This window comes from Larimichthys crocea, chromosome XIX (assembly GCF_000972845.2).
Source record: "Larimichthys crocea isolate SSNF chromosome XIX, L_crocea_2.0, whole genome shotgun sequence".
Taxonomy (NCBI): Eukaryota; Metazoa; Chordata; class Actinopteri; family Sciaenidae; genus Larimichthys; species Larimichthys crocea.
Window position 1 is genome coordinate 2,108,447 of NC_040029.1, and position 26,696 is coordinate 2,135,142.

General features: G+C 42.5%; 1 protein-coding gene across 1 annotated transcript; it reads left to right on the forward strand.

The window, feature by feature from the left end:
- The first annotated feature begins 1,457 nt into the window (after positions 1–1,457).
- abcc4 (ATP binding cassette subfamily C member 4 (PEL blood group)) lies at positions 1,458–26,696 on the forward strand. The gene is made up of 31 exons (XM_027291662.1): positions 1,458–1,685; positions 2,028–2,138; positions 4,904–5,024; positions 5,140–5,364; positions 5,478–5,567; positions 7,074–7,237; positions 9,541–9,666; positions 10,489–10,738; positions 11,078–11,188; positions 11,646–11,735; positions 11,855–12,046; positions 15,170–15,264; positions 15,369–15,455; positions 15,956–16,052; positions 17,419–17,610; positions 18,242–18,379; positions 18,519–18,556; positions 18,677–18,807; positions 18,896–19,042; positions 19,701–19,780; positions 20,757–20,907; positions 21,033–21,152; positions 21,245–21,355; positions 21,457–21,557; positions 21,737–21,928; positions 22,023–22,178; positions 22,575–22,664; positions 22,866–23,038; positions 23,136–23,241; positions 25,633–25,767; positions 25,850–26,696. The coding sequence occupies exons 1-31, from the start codon at positions 1,618–1,620 to the stop codon at positions 25,937–25,939; spliced, it is 3,978 nt and encodes a 1,325-aa protein (XP_027147463.1). The 5' UTR covers positions 1,458–1,617; the 3' UTR covers positions 25,940–26,696.

The window sequence follows — 26,696 nt, forward strand, 5'->3', positions numbered from 1 at the left end:
AGAACCTGGCAACACGTGGGGAAAAACCTATCACACGGCTGGTGTAGCATGAGAAAAGGAGTGTTGATCCTCAGCAGATGAATGTTATTGGGCCAAGTTCAGCTGCTTTGCCGTAATCTCCTGCTGTTTTTTCTCCTTCTGCCCTTTCTCCAGTCGGCACTAGATAAACATCAACAGGAGGATAACATGCAAAGTGTAGGGTCCAGGGGCTCTCCGGTCTGTTATCATTAGAATGTCAGTTTCAGGATAATAGTTTACCTTGGTTGCATGTGACTGGATTAGTTTCATTGAACATTGAAAGGGGAAGCAGGGGGGGAAGGCGTTGTAGTATCTCCCAGCTCTTTTATTTCATAGGAGGAAACACCTGCCCTATGTCAGAGGCCATCTGTCATCTGCCTGCTTTTTATTTATAGGATATCCTGTGTGTGTGTGTGTGTGTGTACATCACGTGCCTCCTTGTGTTTGTACAAGAGACCAAAGCAAGCCAGAAAGATTAGCTTAAAGGGAATTTGTATGCCTTTTATCTTAACCACATCCTTCATATGATTAGAAAATCGCCTCTCCCAAACTGCTTACATCGTATCACAAATTTTAGAAATGCCACACTATATTATCTCTTATCCAAATGTGACACACTCGACTCTCCTTATCAAGCTATTATGCCCGGCAGTAAGACGGTGTGTCAGGACATGTTTAAGACCTGGACACTGGACAGATAGAGGGAACAAGATGTTTTTGCTGAGTAATAGTGACAAGTTTTCTTTGACACCTCTGACCCATTTTAAATTCTGAACTTTGGGTAAACTGGGAAATTTTAATTCCCCTTTTCATGTTTCCTCAATTGGAAAGGTTTTGATCTTAAAGACTCTGTATGAGAACTTTTTTTTTTTTAGGTTTTAAGATTACAAAAAAACCTTTATAGTTAATCAATTGTTGATCAGCTGATTAACTATAAAGGTTTCATTTAATGTTGTTTAAACTTACACTTCAATTCCTCCTTTTTCTGAAGACCTCCTACTAACCACTCAGTGGCCTCTGTCGGCTCCCCACAAACCAGCTTGTAAACCACTGATGCATATCTTTTAGTGGCAATGGTGACTCAGTGGCTTATAGAAGTACAGCACACCTTATGGCAGGTATAAAACAATAAACATATTCCAAATCCGCTTTCAATATGTGATTCAGTTGTGTCTGTTGAAAAGTGATATTGTGTATTATACATTTTTACAGATGTTGCTCTATGCTGGTAAATGCAGCCTCTTGTTCTTTCAAATGAAATCAAAGTAAATTAATACGACTCAAATTCAAATGTGGAAAACATGGAAATACCCTCAACTCATCGCGTGAGCGCAGAGCACAGGACAGAGCCAATGCCTGAGGGGGTTAATTCTTTCGGCCAATCAGGAGTCAGCGGGGGCGTGGCCACCGGAGGTGCTTCTCTTGATAACCCAGCGAGACGCGGCGCTGCGCTCCTTAGTCAGTCGGACGTAACAACACCTTTGGGGCGTGAGGAGCTCCCCGTTAATATGTATGTGCGGCGGAGTCACGCCGCTTAGCGGATATTAAAGAGGAGGAGAAAGTTGAAGTGGGAAGGGTACCGTGTGAGCCCGGACTATCATGGAACAAGTCAGCAAAGCTGACAACCCGGCAGCGACTGCGGGCATTTTGTCGAAGATCTTCTTCTGGTGAGTCGGTGAGACGTTAGCAGCCGTTAGCGGGTCATTTAAATATGGGGGCCGCGTGCTAGCTGGTATGAATGTTTGTTTGTTTTGTGACACGAACTTATCGATAAGTTGAGTGTAAAACTAATGTCAGTGCGATGTTTTCACGGTTTGAGAAAGTTCAAGTTGAGAAAGGGGTTAACAGTGAACTTTCATTCCTCTGTGTGTTTATACAGGGATGTTTTCCTGTTGAATCACTGCTAACGGAAAAGTTTTTTAATCAGCTAGTGTTGGTTTACCAGCAGATGCCAACACTAATGGCTGAAAGCCATGACTTGATACAATGTTTTCCTCTTCCTCCCTCAGGTGGCTCAACCCTTTGTTCAGCACCGGATACAAACGCAGGCTGGATGAAGATGACATGTACAAGGTGTTACCAGAGGACGGGTCTGAGAGTCTGGGCATGGACCTGCACAGGTAGAGAGAAGTCCAATCACACCAATGGGTTTATATGGTTTGGGAACATGTTGGTCTTCTTTTAGGACCTCACAAGGAGGAGATACACGCAGAATTAAATGACACACAAAGAGTATATGTTCATATGTCAAGGATTCAAGGAGTTTTTATTGTCATTACAACACATGTAAACATGGGATGAAACGAAAATTGGTTTCCCCTGGTCCCGTCAAAGTATCTTCTGTAGATGTTGGTGGAGAGCACATGGTCAGAGATAACTTAAGATTAAAAGTGTTTTATTCTCAGGGGACATCTGGAACCAGCCGTCAGTAGAACCAAGCGCACGTCACCACAGATTCCTCGGTGATGAGCTCCTTTTGATTCACAGCACATAGTCACGCTGTTTGGCAGAAGAAGCCACCTTTTTATTGCCCCAAAACCAAACTGACCTCACATCGACCGCCACATTTACAAAAGAAAGACGTCACACGTCGTATGATGGCACACCTTTTAGATGTCATGGCATTGATCAGGATTGCTGATATATTTTCGAAGCCACAAGGCTCTGTCCTGACTAGTTCAGATGGGAAGTTTTGCCAAAAAAATTTGAACACTTGTTAACTTGTAAATCAAGACCTCAGGAGTAGGACTTGTTAGTCAGTCACATACTCACGCTGTTTCCCACAGGAGCTTCTATTAAATGTTTTAAGGCTGAAGGTAGAGTTAGTGCTGTTAGTGTTAGATTTCTGGAAGTACTGTACCTCTTTGCATTGTTGTTAAGCTTTTAAATACAATTTGCTCGTGCTCAAACAGGACCTGCTGGCTTCTATTATTGTCTCTCTGGCACCTGAGATCACACGCCCCAATAAACCATTCATTGCACTCCTAATTAACCCATTGTGAATACGCAGTTGTCCATAAATCTAGCACTCGCCCTGCTTTTTAAATGCAATTTCCAGAAAAAGTATCATCATATTTGGGACGATACCTTTTATAAAATGTATTTTAACTAGTATTTGGAGGTAGGTTCATTGGTGAAAGTAAGAATAGTTTGTTTCCTCAGAATGAGCCTCCAGGTCCACTTCCACAGAATCGGACACATTTAACTGCGCTGTCTCCACAGTAGCCCAGAACAGACAAACTAGACACTGACTCTGGACCTGCCTTTCACATTTCCCTTGCCCACCGTAGTTTCCTCTTCACACTAGGAAGTAAAGGGTGAGGTCACGGGGTTGCAATCAGCAACTACACTCTTAGATGGCTCAAAATCTACACACTGGTATTTTATTTTTAGTGTTCTGAAAAGATGAAATGAATCGATGCCTCACAAGAGAATTAAGCCAACATTAGAAAAGGTTTGTTTGCAGAAATGCCTTATTTAATCTTATCAGGAGGCGTCTTTACACAGTTCAGAACACAAGCTGTTTGTTTACAACATGCGCTCAAACAGTGGAGGTGACGTCTTGCTTCCAAACACAAACTCTTCCAGACAGAAACCCACGTAAAGTCCAAGGCCGCACAAGCTGCACTAGTTGTTTCCTCCAGATGTGGGGTTTTTATTCAGTGTAGAAATGTGGACTTCACGGGACTCAGGCCTCGAATAACACACACAGCTATAGATTACTTGGAAATGTCATGGTGTTCTAACAGAGCCGTTAGTGATAAATTGAGCCTGACAGTGAAATCTGAATTTATCAGTCAAATGATCATGAAGTCCTCCTCTTCAGGCTTCGTTAGTCACATGTTATTATTTGTAGCTTTGTGCGTGTCTAGTGTTAAACTCTTTGAACAGCTGCTGAAAAACATTTTTCCTGTGCTGTAGAAACATGGACAGTCAGTGAACAGTGTTCAAGTCAGACGTTTTACAAATGCACAAAGTCTGTTGAATTCTTCTGTAGCACTTTATAGTGTCATTTATTTCATGAGTGGATACACAGTGAAGTTTTGTCAAATATGTTACGATATTTTTATGAAAAGACCAAAGCCAACTAAATGCATCTTTTTAATAAGTGCTGCCATTGAGCATTGTTATCTCGAACAAATGGACTATTTCCTCCTGTGTGAAGAACAGTGACCAGCTGGTTTTTCTCTCTCTAAACGACAGTGTGTATGTCATACGTCAGTGGGAACTGAGAGTAGGGAAGCTGAAAAGTACTGAGATGACACAACAGTTCTGGTCTTGTTATGGAATTTGTTGATAACAGGAAGCCGATAGAATAAACCCAGCCGCCTCCTCTGAATGGACTTGAACCTTAAATGGTCATATACTCAACTCAGCTCAATTTTAGAGCACCATTCATTTACCATCACTGTGTAAAATCTGTTAAAGGAGGGTCACTTTTACACGAGCTACCAGCTAAAAACTGAATGAATGATGCACAATGTCTTCAAATGTGAGTTCAGAGCTCTTTCTCGTGTTGTCATGGACACCATAATGCTTTTTATTATTTTCTCAATACCCAAAAAAGGAACATGATTTTTAGGTCATGACACGCCTCTGCTTCGTTATCGTTCCCCGTTATATTTCACCTCCCATTTACAGTGATCGATTATTACTACCTCTGCAGCTACCACAGATGTTGCCACTAGTAACCAAAATTGCCATAGCGGTTCCAAACTTGCCTTTTAGCACAGATTGCTATGACGTTAAAGAGAAGCCTCTTTTTAATGATGCAATTATGGAACCGCTGCCTCCCAGACGAGTCCTGACTCATCTGGATGCATGGCTCGACGACTTATTACACAAACAAGAAATGCATTAAATAACATGACCTTTTATCTGACAGGCACTGGGATCGCGAGGTCCAGATGGCTACCAAAGAGCTGCAGACGCCTAGCCTGTCCAAAGCCATCATTAAATGCTACTGGAAACCGTACGCAGTGCTCGGATTCTTCACCCTTGTCGAGGTGAGTGGAACCAATATTAAGCCAAACCATTACACTGTTAATAATCATGCACTGTCACATTGTAATTAATTTGTGGAGAGCCTCACCCTGCCTCGTCTCCCTCCCTGCATATCAGGAGGTGATTAAAGTCATCCAGCCGGTTGTCTTGGGGAAGATGATTCAGTATTTTGAGAATTACGACCCAGACAACTACAAAGCGCTGTACGAGACTCTGGGATATGCAGCCGGTTTATCTTTATGCACCATCTTCCTGGCACTGCTCCATCACCTCTACTTCTACCACGTCCAGAGAGCGGGGATGAAGATCAGAGTGGCCATGTGTCACATGATCTACAAAAAGGTCAGTACTTGACTTAAATATCAAGGCCACTGAAAGTCACTACTGAATTGTTGTTCTTTGCACGACATGCTGAGTTTATTGGTGCACTGGTGATGGTTCCTGTCTCTTTCTAGGCTCTGTGTCTCAGCAGTTCAGCCATGGGAAAAACCACCACAGGCCAGATTGTCAATCTCCTTTCCAACGACGTCAACAAGTTTGATGATGTACGTGAGACTTAAGGCTTTGAGAGAACAAGAGGAATCAGAAGGACATTGTCAAGGCAGAACAACATAGGAGAATCTTTTTTTAATACTTTCTCAGCCCACCTTGTGACCACTTCTTCAAAAACTAGTCTCACTACCTTTTAATAATGTCTTTCGATCACATTGACCCTGGCTAAATGAAATAGACCTTTGACATGTCTAGTGAAAGAAAGCAAAATAAAAGAAACTGAAGACTTTTCACAAGTTAACAATAAGTTGAGGTTCAGTTTTCTGTTAAGCTGCACACAGTTTAAAGTCATTTGTGTTTGCAAGCTGCGTCTCGTGCCACATTTAGGCGAGGCTTGCACAAACAGTAGGTTTAGACATGTCAACAGAGTTTGTTTTCTTTGCTTGTATATTCACAGCAGGTGTAAACATAACACTTATAGAATTTACATGAGCCACTATGAATATTGAGCAAAAGGGAAAACAAAACATTGTATTCTACAGAAATCTAAATGACAACAGACAGAACAAATACAAGGCTGTGACAATGAGTAGTGGCCAACTCAATAGACAGACAGTAAACGGAATATCTCTATTGTCGATTTAACAAGACATTTGAGGACAATGATTAACAGACTAATCTGTAATGATCATTAGTTACTCGTGGAGATGAAGTAGCTGAAGTCACTGTGTTGTCTTTAACCACAAGGACATCTAGAGCTAGATCTCTGATCCGTGTGGATGACTCAGCCATTTTATTTATCAAAAGGAAAAGTAATGACCCCACACTGGAAATTCACGTGTCGCAGCTGCTTGGATAATAAATGACTCGGGGAAATGAAGTCACGCTGGTGCTAAAGAGTCTGACAGCTGTTGGAATGAAGGACCTGTGGCAGCACTCCTTCTTACATGGTGGGAGTAGCAGTCTGTTGCTGAAGGAGCTGTTTAAGACCTCCAAATTCACATATGATGTAATTTTGCAAGTCACTACCTGAGTCCATGGTGTGATTATAGCTGCACGCTACATTGTTTTGATGGGTATCTGATATTTTAATGTGTGTGTGTGGTTACAGTATCTCACGTCAGCACTCTCCTGACTGTGCTCACTCACACGGGCAAGTCTCTCTTCGCATGAGGTTCGGGCTTGATTATACTCTAAACCTTTTGTAGCACCAGACCCAGTTCATTTGACTGGAGCTGGTTTCATTTTAATCACTGGGTCAGAGCCTGCTGCGAGAACTCGTTTATTCAGGGCATCTCGTTTCTTGGCAGTGGAGCTGTTAATTAGACCATGTCATGCTATCATGCTGGTTTAGATTAAAATCTTTTGTAAGTTCCTGTGGAGTGACTCTGCACGTGCTGTAGAAACCGTCTACACTGAGTGTTTGGAGACGATTACACATACTTGTTCACAACAACCTCAGATCTTAGCCATTACCGAGACATGTTGGGCAAATAGTTTTGTCCTGCTTGTGCATGCTTCTCTGATCATGTTACGAATCATTCACTGCTCTTCAACAGGTGACTATCTTCCTGCACTTCCTGTGGGTCGGGCCCCTCCAGGCAGCAGCGGTTGTCGGACTGCTGTGGTTGGAGATCGGCCCGTCGTGCCTGGCGGGCATGGTGGTCCTCATGTTCCTCATGCCTGTGCAAACCATGTTTGGAAGGCTGTTTTCGAAGTTCAGGTAACACACACATACACTCACTCACAAAATGAGATATTGACTGAAGCTGGGAAAGAAGGCCCGTCTCCCTTAGTTACTGTTGCTATGGTGTGGAACAGCACACAAGCAGTTTACAGTGATAACTAGGGATGTAACGATACACTCAACTCACGACTCGATTCGATTCACGATTTTTTGTTCACGATTTTTTAAAATCAAAATGAGCTACAGACAAATTATGACCAAATAAAATTATTATATTTATTATATTTATTATACTTTTTATTTGTAGGAAAAAAATCTTTCTTTACAGAAAAAAAATCTTTCTTTACAGAAACTCTCAAACAGTTTGTGTTCTCTTATAAAAAGTGCAACTTACATCTTAAACAACAAAACACATGACAAATATCTGCTTTCTTTAGAAACAATCTCACAGTAAACTGCTGTTAACTGGTGTGATGTGCAGTTTTCGCTCACAAGGGGGTGTAACCAACTTTTTTGATCACCAGCCAATGTGGCTGGTAAGTTTTGTACATAACAATAAAATAAAAACATTAAAACTTGCGAGCAGCACGCGTCAATTTCCACAGAGCACCTCGAGTGGGCAAAAGCCAGACACAGAAAAAGCAAAGAGAATCCGGTGGATTTTCAAAATAAAATACCCTGTGCAAACTGCCGGTCGTAAAAACAGACAAAAGCGAAACTAACTAACTACGTAACATAAGTCGCTTGCAGGACGGATCAAATGCGCCACACTCACGCAACGCACCGGGAAGCCTGTTTGACCAGTGAGAGGACGCACTGTGCGGGTTCCCATTCGCCAAGAATCGCAAATCATTTTTTCTGTCAACCGATGCGAGTTGTCACGCATTTGTACCGATTTTGAATCGTGTCACGATGCATCGTTACATCCCTAGTGATAACAGGCAGATTTTCCACTCAAAGGTCCCAGTAACATCGGGTTTTAACTCTCACATGACTGTGTTGTTGCTTCCACATTTGATCAGCTGCTAACTAACATAATGAGTTAGAATATGCCCAGACTACTTTTTCTCTCTACTTCAGCCCTCTGTCTGTAGTTAAGTTTTGTTTGTCCCTTCATTTGTCTCCCTGTGCGGCAGTAGGGTTGTGGACATTGCGGCCATGCATTTGTGATTTGGTCATGTAGTCTGTCTGTTCCGCTCTGCAGCAGATGCTGGCTGTGGTGTGATGACAAGAGGATGAGCAGTCTTTCTGTTGTTCAGGTGTTTCACTGTGGGCAGAGTAGTGAGAACTGCAGAAAGTCGTCTCAGTCTCCATCTGCCCTGTATCTAAACATGATGGCCACACGTGGTGGAAAATGACTATAATGCATGTATTGCTATTTGTGAAGACATGTCCAAACATGTTTGAACCTGGTGCTGAATGCACATATAGTACTGGACAAGGGTCAAGTAATATAGTTATAAATGTGTCTCAATCTGAGTTTATGACTTTTTTTAATTGCCTCGTTAACTTATAGTAAAACACATTTCATTCAAACTCGACAGGAACAAAATGCAACTCACCAAAACCATCCCGGTTGGTTTGAGGTGTTCCAATGATCACTGTTATGGGAATTTTTAAAGAGAATTTAATAAGGAAGACTGGATCCGAAGTATCAAAGTTTAGGTTGAATTTATTATTTTTGTACAAGAAGGAGCGTTTAACAGTGCAACACACAAAAAGGGTTTCAGAGAAAAGGCACCTCGTGGAGCTCTAACAGTAGGTTCTTTATACATAAAAAAAAAAAATTATTTTAAAATGGGCTGTTTCGGACACCTCCCCACTGATACAGATAATATCATAACATCGTTATCCTTTTTTTGGTTATCTGCTCAGTTATGAACATTATGTTTCTTGTCAAAATGATACTCCCCTAGCCTGTCTCTCTTGTCCTTGTCTCTCCTAGCCTTGTATTATTGATTTATAATTATCTCTCCCTGCCAGCCTCAGTAAATCACAGGCCAAATAAGGGAAGTGCACGAGACACACAAAAGACAGGAAACACTCACACTATATGAATTAAAACGCCTGAACCCCAGTATAATCCTAATTTTTATAACAGTCGCCAGTCTGGTTTGTTCGAAATAAATTCTTAATTCACAGGTAGATGTAAAACTATTCTTCTTCAGCGTCCTGCTCACAGCAGGTGTACATCACAGTGGTACTGTATTCCCTGTCATCACACTGCTCTCTCTGGTCTTGAAGTCTGTCTGTCTGTTGCCTGCTTGGCTGGCTTCAGTTCTGCTTATTTTTTGCATGAAGTACGTCAGCCACCTCAAATGTTGTATTTTTCCTTCCAGGAGTAAGACGGCTGCTCTGACTGACAACAGGATCCGCACAATGAACGAGGTGGTGTCTGGAATTAGGATCATTAAGATGTACGCCTGGGAGAAACCCTTCGCTGCTCTGGTCTCTGAGGTCAGAAGGTAAAAACAAGACCTGTTTCTATTTACAGTGAGGATATTTATAGATCAGAGAAAGCTTTTAAAGAGGTACAGGCTCCTAAATGAGATCTGGGTCATGTTGTTTTCCACCAGTGAGAGAGGGCAAGTTACCAAAGTTTGAGGCTTGTCATTGTCACCTGCACTACCTATTTCATTAGTCACCCAGCCTCCACACAGTCTGCTATTCTTCAGTTAAAGGTATAACACATAAAATGTGAAGTTAAATGGGTGACAATGATGTTTGTGGTCTTCCTATCATAGTTTCCGTAAATATCTCATTGTTTATGATGCTGTTGCCGTTGTGGCGTGCCCTGCTTTGTGTACTTAATTGAAATGAAAGTGGGACCACATCCAGCTGGCACCGTGCCAGCCAGGATTTGTAGCTCTCATCATGCCCAGTTGAGTTGGCTTTACCATAGTGTATCCATAGCAACCCCACAGCATGTTGTTTTGTCGTTTTGATGTCTGTTTTAATTTATTCCCACCTGATTTAAATGCCGGTATCATCCGGGGGCAATCGGTTTTGGGCAGTACATGGGCAAACTTTCCCTGTTCTGTGCTTGGAAGGCCTGAAAAAATCTAAAATATATTAAAGTCCTTCTCTGCCAGAGGCCTCATCCCTAACTGTTTGTCACAAAGATTAAAGCCAAGTAGATTCATGTGCCTCTAATAATAAAGGCATTTTTGGATTTGTTTGTAAGATTCAGCCTTTCATCCCTTCCTTATTTTGACTACATTTCATGCATGCCCACTAAAAGTGAAGCTAGAAGTCAGCCCATGTGATCTTCCGTTCTGTTCTCTCAGAAAGGAGATCTCAAAGATCATGAAGAGCTCCTACCTACGTGGCCTCAACATGGCCTCCTTCTTCTGCGCCAGCAAGATCATCGTCTTCATCACCTTCACCCTCTACGTCCTGCTGGGAAACACCATCTCAGCCAGCCGCGTGTTCGTGACGGTGTCGCTGTACACGTCGGTGCGCCTCACCGTCACCCTCTTCTTCCCCAGTGCCATCGAGAAGCTGTTTGAGTGCCGTGTCAGCATCCGCAGGATCCAGGTACGCTGCTTAATGGGATTAGATGGAATTTAAATTTATATACTAATCTCAGTCAGTCTTTAAGGTCTTGCCTGGCCTCCAGTTCAGGTTGCTTATCTCTAAACTCTCATCTGGTGTCAACGTAAACATCTGGCTCTCATTTCCTTGGCTTGGAATGTAGCTTGAACCTTGCTGTGGCAGTTATGAAATATTCTGAATGATTTACTCAACAACTGCAGCAAAGGACTCTTGAAAAGACGTACTTTGATCCCATGCATGTTAAGTAATTGTACCAGCTGCTTTTTGTCTAACCCTTAAGATTTATCACTGACTTTGTTTTTTTGTTTTTAAATGGTCAAGGAGTTCTTGATGCTGGATGAGATCACAAAAAACGCCCTTGCACTGCCACAGGAGGAGAAGAAGATGGAGCCCTCTGTGGAAATCCAGGACCTGACCTGCTACTGGGACGAGGTCAGATACGTTGCACTCGCTGACATACAGCACTCTGAATACCCTGAGACATTTCACTGTTAAGCTACGCAGAACTTCCACGACTTAAAACCTTTTTTTAAGTGGGATATCCCCAGGAGGCGAGTGATAAAGAGTTGATATAAATTGATGTCTTGTATCAAAACCGGATGAATGTTGGACCTCTTCTTGATTAACACACAACGGTGTGTGTGTGTGTGTTCTGTGGAGTGTTCAGATTAAAACATAGTCACCTTTGTTTTGAAGTTATTATAAAGGATTGCTGCGGTGCAGTCTACGTTTGCTCGAGCTCTGAAGTTGTTAAACAGGTTTAATTTTAATGTATTTTAATTAAATTTTAATGTTTGCTTTGTGTGCATTTGTATTCTGTAAAGTGTTCAGTCATTGCATCATTTCTGCATCATTCGAATCTTTTCAATAAGTTTTGTCCCTCCTGCAGAATCTGGCTGCTCCGTCTCTGCAGAGCATCTCCTTCACTCTGAACTCAAATCAGCTGCTGGCTGTGATTGGACCGGTCGGGGCCGGAAAGGTCAGTTACACACTCATGTCAACACGTCAGAGTCAGAAAGCAGCTCGATGTGACATCACATCGTCCTCGCAGCAACCAGCTCATGTGTTACCTTTCTTTGTGTCTCCACGTCCGTCCAGTCGTCACTGTTGAGCTCCATCCTGGGAGAGCTGTCTGCTGAAAAGGGGGTGCTGAAGGTCAAAGGTCAGCTGACCTATGCCGCACAGCAGCCCTGGGTGTTTCCGGGAACCATCCGCAGTAACATCCTGTTTGGGAAGGAGCTGAACAACCAGAAGTATGAACAAGTCATCAGAGCCTGCGCTCTAAAGAGGGTGAGAGACTGATTATCACCTACTGATTACATGTTGCAGAGTTACTCCTAGTGTTTGATATCAGTGCCTTTGATAAGCGAGAGGTTGGCACGTGTTTTTGTGCGGAGTCATTGTTTTGTCAAGCAGTCAGTCAGCAGTGTGTGTTTCACATGAGAGGTTTATATTTTCCTCGCTGGTTTGAAGATGGAAATAAAAGAGCTCTCACACACACACAGCTGAGCACACGCAAGGTTAATCAAAATGTGAGGACAGTCGTGGAGTTGTTTGCTAATGTTATCAAACCAAGCCCACAGAGTCAGCTCGAGAGTTAAACTCTTAAAGGAATAGGTTCACCGTTCCAATGAAACAGGATCTGTTTGCTGTCATCGCACTTACAAACATGAACACAGGTGTGGTCCATAACAGCATTCAGCCTCATTCAAAACAAGCTGATATGATTTACAGTTACTCTGTTATGCTGTATCCGTTCCAGTGTTAGGTAGAACGAAGTTCAGTCCAGAGGGGGATGAACTGAATGTTCTCAGTACCTCCCTGTACCACTTGTCGAACGCAGGGATCCAGAATTTGAGAATAATCTTTCTTGCTGTATATATTGAGTGATCCAAACAGCTGAGAGTTTGTAGTAGCTGCCAAGAAAAATCATTTCACATCTCTGTGACATTACGTGTCAATTTTCTGTTTTGTTTTTTTCTGCAAGAATTTAGGAGAGCTGAGATCAAGCTTGGCTGCTCACTTAGGGTTAAATATTTTCTTTTGTTGCTGCTCGTTTTTTTTTAATGGTTGAACAATAATTGCCCTCAACTGTCAGTGTCACTCAGTGAGAGGTTACTGACTCCTGGCCCGTAAATGAGTTACATGTAAGTGTTGTTACTTTGTTCACCTATTCTTCACAGACTGACTCTGAATGATCCAAATAAAACACACAGAACACAATAATGTGTGACTTAAGAGTCCATAAACCAGGTCCATCTCTTTTTATAAGTCACGTGTGATTCAGCAGAAATGTGCTGATTCACTCAGACATCAGCGTCACATGTAATGACTAAAAGCAAGAACCTTTGTGTGGTAGGCTTCTTCTTGTCACACATAGAAAGGCATACTAGGCCTCAGGTTATGAGAATTACCTGCCTGAGAAGTCCTCTCCGGTATTTTTTCCTTACTGACAGAAGAAATCTGAACTTTTAGCCGCTCAAGCCACCAAATTGTTTGACAAATGTAGCCATCTTCACCCCCTCACACACTCAAGGCCAACTCACACCGGACGCGGAACGGAAGCGGAACGGAAGCGGAACGGAAGCGGAACGGCACCGCCGCGGTCACTGTCGCAAATAGAATCCAGTCTAGTCAATGAGAGCACTCACACCGGGCGCGGATCAGACGCGGATCAGAAGCGTCCCAGAAGCAGCTCTCCGCGCCACGGCGCGAGCTTTCCGCAGGATTTCTATTTCTTCCGCGAGCCGCGGCTGAACCTCGTAAATTTCAACAGAGCACTGCGCACCAGACAGGAAACCGGGCCTTGAATCAACGTAATAAACTTCCGCCCCCTTTCAAAATAAAACACAATACTCAGTTCATGTAGCTTTTTACAACTTCACATCAACGTTACATCATGACCGGTGGCACCAGGTGATCAAAGATCGATCAAAGGGTCTCAACGAGAGACCAATTGTTGACGTGGAACAACACACAATCATTTATGACACAACAGATGCTTTTTATAATCTCCTCCACGTCGGAGAAGCAAAGTCAGCTGTTTGTTGTTGTTGTTTTTTTTATACACTGTTTATCGCAGGGTCTCGGGTATGTCCAGGATTCTCGTGTGATCTCGTGATCTCGCGTGAATACGGCCGGCTCGCTCCGCTGCCGTTCCGCGGCTGATCCGCGTCCGGTGTGAGTTGACGCCGGGCAAAGGACCGTTCCGCTGCCGTTCCGCTGCCGTTCCGCCTCCCACACAGCGTTGCAACTTGCAGTCGTTGTAGCGCCTTTTTTTTTCAGACCCTCTTAGCAACTTTGTTTCTAAAAAGTAACTAGCAACAAATGTAGCAAGCTCTTTAGATAATCGTGAGAGTGAAATATACACACATCTAACGGTGTGACTTATGTTCATGTCTGCTGCTCAGTCATCTCATTTTGGCACAAAAGGAGGAAGAAAAGCAAAATCAGGAAACGCTCTGTCACGGTCAGTCATGTCAATGAGTGAAGAACGGTTTGTCTGGGAAACAAAGAGCAGCATGCAACAAGAGACCACTCAAGATGGGCAGCGTGGACACACTAGGGGAATCACAAGAGGGCCTGAACGTTTATTCAGGCCAGTAAAAAAATGTGACCTGTCATAGGTGTTCTAACATCATCAGTTATCCGTTTGCTGTTATTTGGAAATAAATAAGGCTGCGTCTGATGCTTCATATTGATGATAAATTGTCATAAAATAGGAAAAAAATCTTGGATTACTCAGTGCCCATGATGAGATTTTCAAGTGTCTGAACATAAAACACATTTAATCAGCTGTCACCAGCAAATGTTTGGTCATTAGCTTGTATAATTGTCATGATTACAGAATGAATGGAATTTTTTCAGCTCTAGACTTAAACTGAGTTGTTGTGGAGCCTCTTGAGGCGTACAGTAGCTCTTCCTGTATCGCTGTATCCTCATGTTGGATGATGATAAACTTGTAGAAAGCCGTCTACGCCTATGATGCACTCTAAAGATAAACATTGCGTTATTGCTCAAACTTCCTTGTTGACATAAGTCTTAGATAACGCATAGTGTGAGAAGTCAGACAGGTCTGCAGAGGAGAAAACGCTCTTACTTCACTCTTGTACAAACAAACATTTCTAAAGATAGAGCATGTGCATGTGAGCATGTGCATTCTTCTCTGTACATGTTCAGACATGTAATGAAAACATACATGCATCAGAGGGTTGGGAGCCTCAGATTGTATAACACAGCCGTGTCACTCAGTGGCTTTGAGATGACGTCTTTCACCATGTTTGAAAAGAAGCATTAAGTTTGAAGGCTTCACACTAGGATGTCTTTATTAACAAATAAACCATCTCAGTGTGATTGCTGCTCTGTTTTGACGTTTGACTTCCATGTGACGATGTATTTTGTCTGTCCGTGCAGGACTTGGAGCTGCTCCCAGACGGAGACCTGACTCTGATCGGGGACAGAGGGGCCACACTCAGCGGGGGACAGAAAGCTCGTGTCAACCTAGCGAGGTAAGAGCAACACAAACCGTGAGAATAAATATAAAACAAATGACTTGAGCTTAAATCATGATGTAGTAGCGACATGCTGTCTAACAACACGTGTGTTTTGTCAGGGCTGTGTATCAGGATGCCGACATCTACCTCCTGGATGATCCTTTAAGTGCTGTGGACGCTGAGGTCGGGAGACACCTCTTTGAACAGTGAGTGATCTTTCAGCTCCATTTCTCGCCCCTATACGACCAATCCAGTTTGTCAAGTGATCCATGTTGGAGCCGCAGGTTAAGATCTCACATGCTACAGCAGGGGAGCCGAACAGGAAAATACCGAAGTGTTCTGGTCAACAGAGTCCCCAGAGAGAGCTTCAAAGCAGGCTCAGAGCCTTTAGCAGAACCACACAGCAGGAGACTGTTCCCGTAAAAAGAGGCACGGAAACGTATCTGCATTGTTTCATAACCAAGAAGATCGAGAAAAGGCTAACAGTGTTTGAAAGAGCCAGAACTAAGCCTGAGCCAGGAAGAGGTGCGGTGCTGCTAGTGTCAAGCGGACAATTGAAACTGGCCACACTTTTCCTGTTACTCTTCCTCCCACAGACCAGTACATAACAACTGTGCTCAAGAGAGGTACACAGAAAGAAAAACAGGTCTACTGAATCGAACACACAGTGTACTGTATGTGCTCACACCTGTGTGTCGTGTGTCAGGTGTATCTGTGGTCTGCTGAAGAACAAGCCTCGCATCCTGGTCACCCACCAGCTGCAGTACCTGAAGGCAGCCAACCAGATTGTGGTCCTGAAGGAGGTAGGTCCTCTGTGCCCACCCTACGCCCCATGTACACATTTGTTTTACAGCACAGTCCTATGAACAGATCTGCTCTTCAGTAGACATGCGAGTGACTTACGAGAAACTGGCCCCATGTATGTTTGTTCAAACAACAATCAGTCAGTCAACAAGCTCAATAACTGACAAAAGATTATTATGATTGGTTTGTTTATTTAAACATTTGGCTCCACCCACTCAAATTCTACCACAACTGCGCTGTTGCTAAGCAACTCATAATCATGAACACTTGTGTTGGTGTGCGTGTTTCTACAGACCAGCTGCTTTGTATCACGTGTGCGACCAGTGGGGGAAAAATAGTCTGACAGTGGCTTTGGTTTGCTGATGTTCTGCTAAAATCAAACATGTTTAACATTATCAGAAGGCACGCTCTTCTCAGCACAGAGCAGGAAACTGGACAAAAAGTGTTTTGAGTCAGTGTTTCATTCAGCGTGTATCTGATCCCCCAACCAGCTCTTACTTTAAACAGTTTGCCTCATTCCTACAGTCGTCTCCTACAGCGGCTGATCAGGTAACCATACTCAGTTTACAGCAGCATGCAGTGAACGGTTTAACCTTGTGTGTGTCCATTCATCTTCGTGGTGCACAGTTTATATGACCTAAGATAGATGGTGACGTTAATGTAACATGAATGTCGTTAGAACACCTGTAAAAGTGGAGTGATACGTGCAGTGCTGTTTGTCTGTATCGTCACCCATGGAACAGCTCGTCCAATCAGATTACTTGTTCTTTAATAGAATATCTTCTGTCATTCATCTGTAGCTGCCTCGTCCCTTTCACCGCCTCCTATTAAACTGGATGGCTGTGCTTTATAAAGACTAGAGATAAAATGATGGAAATGTTCTTAGAGGATGCCAAATGTTTAATAGAAGGGTCATTGTTTCAGTTCATGCATGTTCATTGACAGTCCCTCTATTTAAAAAAAGATATCTCAGAAATGAATATCAATGGTCTGTAAAATTTGCTGTTGGTGGTTCTCTCCTGATTTTGTTTTTTTTTAAATACAAGAAATGTTAGTCTTACAGGAGGATCAAGTCATTTTGATTGGACAGTCTGTGAGCTTTCCTCTAGCACCACCCTCAGGTCAAATGGCCACCCTTGCACACAAGACATCATTGATCCAGGACAAACTTGTAATGTTGCTCTTTGTAACGACATAATGAACATCACGGTCTGTCCACGTCACCGCAGACTGTTCATAGTATCATGAAATGTATTCACCATAAACCTGTCCCAAGTGTGTGTACACACGATGACATGGTGTTTGGGTGTGGGCAGTGGTATGTTAACACGACGCAGATGTGTTAACCACGTTTGCACGTTTCAGGGTCACATGGTAAAAAAGGGGACGTACACAGAGCTGCAGCAGTCTGGCGTGGACTTCACCTCCCTGCTGAAGAAGGAGGAGGAGGAGGAGCAGCAGCCTGCAGACATCTCCCCCAGGAGAAGAACTCTGTCGCAGAACTCTGTGCTCTCTGAGACCTCTGTGCAGTCGGTCAAAGATGGAGACCAGTTACTGGTTCGTATGTCACCCCCGCTGTAAATCTTACACACTCTACCTTTAACTTTAGTGGAAGAACAAAACAGTATGCATTAAGTATTTATCTGCCAGTAATTGAAATCAGTATGATGACAGTGTAAAGTTTAATTCCTGTTGACCCTACAGTACACACAGGGAGAACAAGGTGGCTATAATAGTGGTTGTGATTTAACTGGTGAACGTAGTGGAACGCTTAGCAGCTAAAGTGTCAGATATTTGAAGACCAAAAAGAGCCACGAGAGAGAAACATGCCCCACAGTAATGATTATGTTGCCTACTGTTTCACCATAACCAACCAGTTTGGTTCTGCTACCCTCAAGTGGACAAAAAATGAGCTCCTGCAGGTTGAGGCTACGTAAACAAAGCCACAGTAGGGCTTGAAGAATGCTTTGATTTAACTGTTAAAACACTTCTGTTAGTTTGAGTAGTATGTTGTTAATTATAACATAATAGTTCTTGTGTGTTTCCGTTGGACAGAAGCATAAATCTTCCTAAATGTGGTCAGATAGTCAGGGTAAAATGTTCTCCCCTTTAATTACACACAGACAATGAACCACAATTGAATAATAAAGTGTGCCTGCACTGAGTTCATCCTTTGTTGTCCACACAGGGTGAGCAAGTGCAGGCGGTAGCAGAAGAGAGTCGCGCTCAGGGAACCATTGGAGTGAGCCTGTATGTGAAATACCTGCGAGCTGGAGCCAACATCGCGGTTCTTCTCATCGTCCTACTGGTCAACATTCTGGCTCAGGTAGGCAAGAAGCCCAACATGGAGATCACCTTCTACATGTTAGCTCAGTGGGAAATGTGAAACGTCTGCATGTGAAGTAAATATAAGCACAGAGAACCAGGCGTTCCCTGAAACACACTGCTCGATTTTTATCTTCTAGGTGGCATACATCATGCAGGATTGGTGGTTAGCTTACTGGTACGTATTAAAAACAAAAACACTGAAGAGAAGAAAATATGCTGCACATGAATTGTCAGTATTCCTAACCGCTGTCTGCTTTAGCATGATTTATGTTTGTGTGTATTTGTGGCTGATCAGGGCTGACGAGCAAGGGAAGTTGACCGCAAACAGTACGATCATCCAAAACGGTTCAAACATCACGATCATCCAAAACGGTTCAAACATCACCAGTGAGCGGAACACAGACTTCTACCTGGGTGTTTATGGAGGTAAGCTGCAAACATGCTCCGCATGTCTCCTGCACTGTGCGTACTTTGTGCTGTTTCAGTGGTGTAAACGAGGGCTTTGTTTTTCCAGGTTTGACTGTGGCCACCATCATTTTTGGCTTTATCAGGAATTTGGTCCTGTTCAACGTGCTGGTGAGGTGTTCACAGTCTCTGCACAACCGCATGTTCACCGCAATACTCCGAACACCTGTGCGCTTCTTTGACATCAACCCCATTGGTAAGCAAAAGTGTAAACATTACCCATTGCTAATTATCATATTGATCAAATTGTGGATATGTAAAGTAATGCAAAATAATCATATTTATCATTTTGGGGAAAACACAGTACCAGTCTTCTCATTCAGTGTTTTTTCTTTATTTTTTATTATTTTCTACATTGTAGATTAACACTGAAGACATCAAATTTATTAAATGACACTTATGTGGTAAACACAAAAAGTGTTTGGGGTTCAATGTCCTCTTGAAAAACACACCTCCTTCTCCATGCGTCAGGGTGGGAACCACACATGTAGAAACCACTCACCCTTTCTGCGTCTCACAAAGATTTTTATTGAAAACCATATGAGAGAATGCCAAGAGTGTGTGAAGCTGTCTTTGAGGAATCTAAAATATTTTATCACATAATTTCATATTTATTATGTTTCTTCATTGTTTAGATGTCTTCAGTGTTAAGCTACAATGTAGAAAATAATAAAAAACCGCATCCAAACTTTTGACTTGTACTATACATCTTCCCTCTTTGAGTTACATGTATGTTTTAAAAATTCTATTCCGAAATTGTAGATGTGTCTTAGTGCATGACTCCAAAAGCTTAAATGAAATGTTATAACAGAGAATATCAAACTATGGAAAACATTACTGTCTTCTCTCCTCAGGAAGAGTGTTGAACAGATTTTCAAAGGACATTGGACAGCTGGATTCTAACCTGCCATGGACCTTTGTAGACTTTATACAGGTGACGAGACCTATTCCATTCATCTGTGACACATAAGCTAGGATCTCTTACAATTGATAAATGAATATAGTGTAAAATAGTAGAAGAATAAAATGTTATAAATAGGAATGGTTATTATGAAAGTAATCTTAATGGAACTAAAGTAATAAAAATGGTAATAATACTAATATTGATGGCAACATAACAGTAATGAGGAATAAATGGTCCTAGATGGGGTCTTTATTTAAAATCCTTGATAAGTAGAAGCTCTTCCTAAGCCTCTCTCTATGTGGGCCTTCTGTATCTTGAACCGTTGAACTGGGAACCGTGATCCCAGTAGTAATGGGAATCATTTGGCTCAGCTCACCAAGAAGAGCTGGCTCCCAAACGGCTCTTCATTTTACCACTTATACCGTATTAGGGGTGCAACGATACACAAAATTCACGGTTCGACATCTTTTCAATACCAAACAGAGAAAAATCCATGCTTTGTTAAACTTGTAGTTTATTGAAATTACCAAAATTTGTTTCAACTCAAAAGTAGTTTTTAAATTAAATGTATTTGGTGCAACTATACCTGCCTCATTTTCTGCGGGCGGAAGCCAGGCACAGAAAAAGCAAAGAGAAGCCGGTGGATTTTCAAAATAAAATACCCCGTGCAAACTGCTGGACGTAAATACAGACAAAAGCTAAACTAATTAACTATGTAGCAGCATATGTAGAAGCATATAAATCAGGAAAATGGCCAAATCTGAGCAAGTAAACAAAGTCTGGAGGGATAAAAGTTAATAATGAATGATAAATTCATTAGTAACAAATAATTTAAGAGCCATTTATGGGTCCATCTATTGAAACACATCATGAAGAAAAGACCTTTTGCTGTTCAGCTGGCAGGTCAGACGTATGTACCCTAAGGCAGCATCGACTAAGACATGAAGCTGCTAACATTTAACGTGACATCACTGATGAGAACTTTGTGCTTTTGTTCTCTGAGCAGGTTTTCCTGCAGATCCTCGGTGTGGTCTGTGTGTCAGTGTCGGTGATCCCCTGGATCCTCATCCCTGTGCTCCCCCTGCTTCTCTTCTTCCTCTACCTGCGCCGCTACTTCCTGCGGACCGCCAGAGAAATCAAACGCCTCGAGGCCACCAGTGAGTATCACAGAGCCTCGATGCACACACTGTTGCACTATGTATGTTATGTACAGTATGTAAGCTAATGCAAACCATAATAATGTACTCATGTGCCACCAACCTCTCCTCTTTGTCATCTGCAGCTCGGAGTCCAGTCTTCTCCCACCTGTCCTCATCTCTTCAGGGTCTGTGGACGATCCGAGCCTTTGGAGCAGAGGAGAGGTTCCAGAAAACCTTCGATGACCATCAGGACCTGCACTCAGGTCAGCCTCAACATTCCTCCTTGCTTCACTGACATAAAGTTTATCTGAGCTGTGTGAGTCCAGTGAATAACACATTTCCTTGTGTTGAACAGCGGCCTGGTTCCTGTTCCTGACCACCTCTCGTTGGTTCGCTCTGCGCCTTGATGGCATCTGCTCCATCTTTGTTACCATCACCACCTTTGGCTGCCTGCTGCTCAGAAACCGTAAGGAAGATTTTTTGACATATCAGATACTGACTGAAGAGTTTGATTCTAAGTGAACGTGTGTTTTATGCAATAAAACATCTTTCCTCTTCTTCTGTTAGAGCTGGACGCTGGCTCTGTTGGTTTGGCTCTCACCTACTCTGTTACACTGATGGGCATGTTCCAGTGGGGTGTGAGGCAGAGTGCAGAGGTGGAGAACATGGTGAGATGTCCCTCTTTGTCTGATTTTAAATACATGTTACTTTCCAGATTAGAAAGTAACTATCAGTCATATAAAAATAAGAGTCAACCAGATTAAAATGGATGATGGATTGAGAGGAGAATTGTCTGAGCGTTGCCTAAACTTCAGTATACAATGTTCTGCATCTCTTCTGTCTCCAGATGACATCAGTGGAGAGAGTGGTGGAGTACACTGAACTAGAGAGTGAAGCACCCTGGGAAACCCAGAAGCGACCTCCTCCTGATTGGCCCAGCAAAGGCCTGGTGACCTTTGACCGAGTGAACTTCTCTTACAGCGGCGACGGACCGCTGGTGCTGCACAACCTGAAAGCGATGTTCCGACCCAGAGAGAAGGTGGGACATGTTTTTGTCTTCAGAGCAACAAATACTGCTGATTTCACGTGACGTATAACCCGAAGCTCATACGTTCTCCTCTTCTGTGTGTCAGGTTGGGATTGTGGGTCGGACCGGCGCTGGGAAAAGTTCTCTGGTCTCGGCTCTGTTCCGCCTTGCAGAGCCTCAGGGGAAGATCTACATCGACGGTGTTTTGACCTCTGAGATCGGCCTCCATGACCTGAGGCAGAAGATGTCCATCATCCCTCAGGTAAACATAGCTGACCTTCACTTACTGCACATTAAAACTGCCAACACGACCAGCTTGAGGATATTTTGGCTCAGGGAGGTGCAGAGGAAGATTGGCTCGATTGAACGTGTAAAAATAGATTTATTTTGATTCTTTCCACACACACGGGTCTTTGTTCTGTTTCACTTTGCTCTGTGGCACAAGTGTCATGTGGGATTTCTCCCAAAAATATCTTGTCCTTTTTTTAGGCTGGCTTTTGATGTAAGGCTAGAAAGGATAACATCTGAAGTGCTACTTAGGAAATATAATACTGTTTAACATTGTAGCATATACATTTTAAATCAGAAACATGTCACTTTCAATATTCAATGACTGATCTGTAGAGTGACCTCTGCCCCCCCTCTTCATGTTTTCCAGGACCCAGTGCTGTTCACGGGCTCCATGAGGAAGAACCTGGACCCTTTTAACCAACACACAGATGAAGAACTGTGGAATGCTCTGAAAGAGGTCAGTAACACACACACGACTGAAACTGAAAATTTAATAACCAGGAACAAAAACACAGTCATTGAGAAGCCCCCCTCCTTATTCATTTCCATTAAATATGATATTACTTTTATACAATAGTTCAAGCTCCATTTATTAGACACTCGTACCACAATCAGAGCTGCTTTAATGATGTAACGGGTATCTTCATGTTCCCTGCAGGTGCAGCTGAAGTCTGTGGTGGAGGAGCTGCCTGGTAAACTGGAGACGGTTCTGGCCGAGTCGGGCTCTAACTTCAGCGTGGGTCAGAGACAGCTGGTGTGTCTGGCCAGAGCCATCCTGAGGAAGAACCGCATCCTCATCATCGATGAGGCCACGGCCAACGTGGACCCCAGGTACTGCTGACACAACTTGCCTCAGCAAGCCAAGTTTTCTTATCAAACACGTCATTCATGTTCTGTAAAATGATTAGTGTGCGTGCTGTCTGTGCAGGACAGATGAACTGATCCAGAAAACCATACGAGACAAGTTCAGAGAGTGCACCGTGCTGACCATCGCTCATCGTCTCAACACAATCATAGACAGCGACAGGATACTGGTGAGTCCTTTATTGAATATTGTAGAGCAGAGTTCACTCAGCTGTCTGTCCATTAGGTTAGTATAGCTAAAATCAATGCAGTTGTAATTTTCATATTTAGTTGAAGCTGATTCAACTTTAAAGAGCTTCTTGGAGGCTGTAGTTTGTGAACTGCTTTGGTTTGAGTCAGTGTAACGCATTCAGCACCAGAAATGCTCTTTAAAGTTGAATCAGCTTCAACTAAATGAACATTATAAGCTCCATGTAGGATTTATTCCAGTCTGCACCAAACTGTAAACACATTGACGTGGTGTGGGTACTTATGTGCTCACACTCATTAGATTTGGTGATTAAAGTTTTCAGCGTGAGAGAAATAACCACAGGAGGGCACATGTGTGATCATGCACCTCACGTCCAGTATAAGTTAACCATGATACGACGACCATATCTACAGTGCTGCCCATAAGTTTACATACCCTTACAAAATTCATGGTTTCTTGGCCATTTCTCAGAGAAAATTAATGATAACACAAAATGTTTTCTTTCACTCTTGGATAGTGGTTGGCCAAAGCCATGTATGGTGAAATGTCTGTGTTTACTCTTCTTAAAGCACAATGACAACAGAAACTATCCAAATCACCCTGATCAAAAGTTTAAATACCCTCGTAATTTGGCCTGATAACCTGCCCCTAACTTGAAACAATTGGGATTGAATGGCTATTAAAGGTAACTATCTTTACCTGTGATCTGTTAGCTTGTAATTAGTGGGTGTGTATAAAAGTCAGTGAGTTGCTGGACTCCTGGAAAAGCAAAGCAATTGCCAAAGAGTTGATAATGCCTGTCAGCACTGTTCAAACACTAATTAAGAAATGGAAAGTAAGAGGAACTGTAGACAAAATTGTGTGGATCCCTGATGTTTTGGGGATGTTTGAGCTACAATGATGTTAAAGGGGGAAATACACCGTATTAGGAACTGGGGTATGTAAACTTTTGATCAGGGTAAATTGGGTCATTTCTGTTGTTATTTTGGTTTAAATTGAGTTCTTACATTTGTTTCACAATAAATGGCTTCAACTGTCCATTAACCACACATGGAAAAAAAAGGGGTTTGTGTCACCATTCATTTTCTCTTACAAATGGGCAAGAAACCATGAATTCTGTAAGAGTATGTAAACTTATGAGCAGCACTGTGTATTACATAAATAGGTTTTATAATGCTTTCTGACTACATTCACAAAAACTTTGAATATGCTCCATGTGGGGCGGTGAGTAGCGTAGTGGGTTAAGCGGCCGCCCCGTGTGTAAGAGGCTAGTCCTCGCTGCAGCTGGCCCCGGTTCAAATCCCGCATCGGACGGCCATTTACTGCGTGTCACTCCCCCTCTCTCTGCCCCCTGCTTCCTGTCCGATCAATAAGGGCATAAAAGGCCAAAAAATAATTTAAAAAAAGAATATGCTCCATGTGTGAAGTACATATTGATGAGTCTACAATAATGCATGCATCATGTTTCATTGACGTGGGGCAGCAGTAGCTCAGTCCATTGGGACTTGGCTTGGTTCAAAGGTGGACTGGTAGCTGGAGAGGTGCCAGTTCACCTCCTGGGCACTGCCGAGGTGCCCATCACTCCACCATCTCCCCAAAAAATTGCATGTCTATGCCTTGTACTGCATGTGTATCTGGGTTAAAATGCATGTAAATTAAATAGTGTAAAAAGAATTTCCCCGTTCGTGGGATTAATAAAGTATATCTTCATTGTTGCTGTTAACTGTGTATTTTCATGCATTTAAGATAACTTGTTGAATCATAAGTGATTATGTAAGAAGGCAAAATGTGATGTTCTAACAGCACACAGTTACAAACTTATTGCAATCCGAAATAAAGTCTCACTGTATCAATGCAGTTTGTAAAAGTTATGGTGTTACAGTGACTGTATGAACAAACCTACGTGTGTGTGTACAGTTGTTCTGTTAGAACACCACACAGTGAAATTAAACTTCACATTCATCTTTTTTTAATGTACTTACTACTACATTTTGCCTTCTTCCATAATAATAACTTATGGTTCAATAGAAATTCATGAAATGATGAAAATACACGTAACAGCAACAGCGAAACATGATGAAAACATACTTAACTGAACACATGCAAGGACTGTTAAGAGTTCTCATTACAGTTCAACTGATGAGATGTGAGCATAACTAGTCAAGAATGTGTTTAGTGTTCTTCACTTGCCTGGAGATGAACCTCTGGCTGGCCATTGGGTGCTTTCAGCATGAAACTGGCCAATCACAGCCCAACCTGAAACAACACGGGACATTGTTTAAATCCAGCTATCAATATCGTACTCAGACTAAATGTATAACATGTAGGAAGGTCACACTCATTAATACAAACAAAATGATTTTGTCTGCAGGTTCTCGATGCAGGGAACATCCATGCCTATAGTGAGCCTTACACTCTGCTTCAAGACCCAAATGGTATCTTTTATAAAATGGTGCAGCAGACTGGCAAACAGGAGGCAGCAGCTCTATTAGAAGCAGCCAAACAGGTGAGTTTGACCCTCCAACACACATTAATGTTACAAAGCTTTTCTTTAAGTAAATCTCACACTGCAAACACTCTGTGTTCAGGCTTACGACAACAGAAGTCATCAGAGCATTCTAAATGGACACGCGGAGACAGCGGACGGTAGCCTGATTATCTTTGAGACAGCTCTGTGAGCTCAGGGAGGCTCTGAAGACAAAGTGCCTGGGTTTGTAATGCACTCCTCCAGCCTGTGGTGAACGCACACTAGCCTGGATAGAAAAGCCTCAACAGGTCAAGTTCTGTAGAGACAGAGGACGAGATCAGCAGAGGCACCGGCCTCAGCAGAACCAACTATATGCACATCATGCTGTAGTCTCCTTCAAGCTGATGAGACAGCTTAGACAGGAGTGCTGTAAAAACTGACATGGATCACTATTTATTTTCTAACAGACTGCTGCTCAGTACACTGCTGCCTTGGAGAAATTACCTTATTATCCTTAAAACAAACTATGTGCCTTATTTCAGAACTGCAGCACTTTGACTTGTTAACTTAACCAAAGATGCTGTCTAACTCTATCCAAAGTTGCCTTTGTATACACACAGGTAGCATTGTTGCACACAACTAGTGATTACCAAATCTAAACAACTTTCAGATTTATTTAGACGACATTTATGCTGCAGCATCATTAAACTGTACAAACTTCATTTTATACTGTTTTAGTCACTGTGATGACTGTTTTACTGATGAAATGTTTTGTTATTTACCATTTAAAATGTGTCATGACTATCTTACATGTTAACACTATGTAGATTTTCTTTTTTTTATGTCAACTTCTGCATAAACATGTCCAAATCTGACTGCTGACGTTCTTTGGGGTCAAACCACAGAAACAAAGGTTTTACCTTTTTATGTGACATTTTTCTTGATGGACTCAGCATTCTCTGATATTA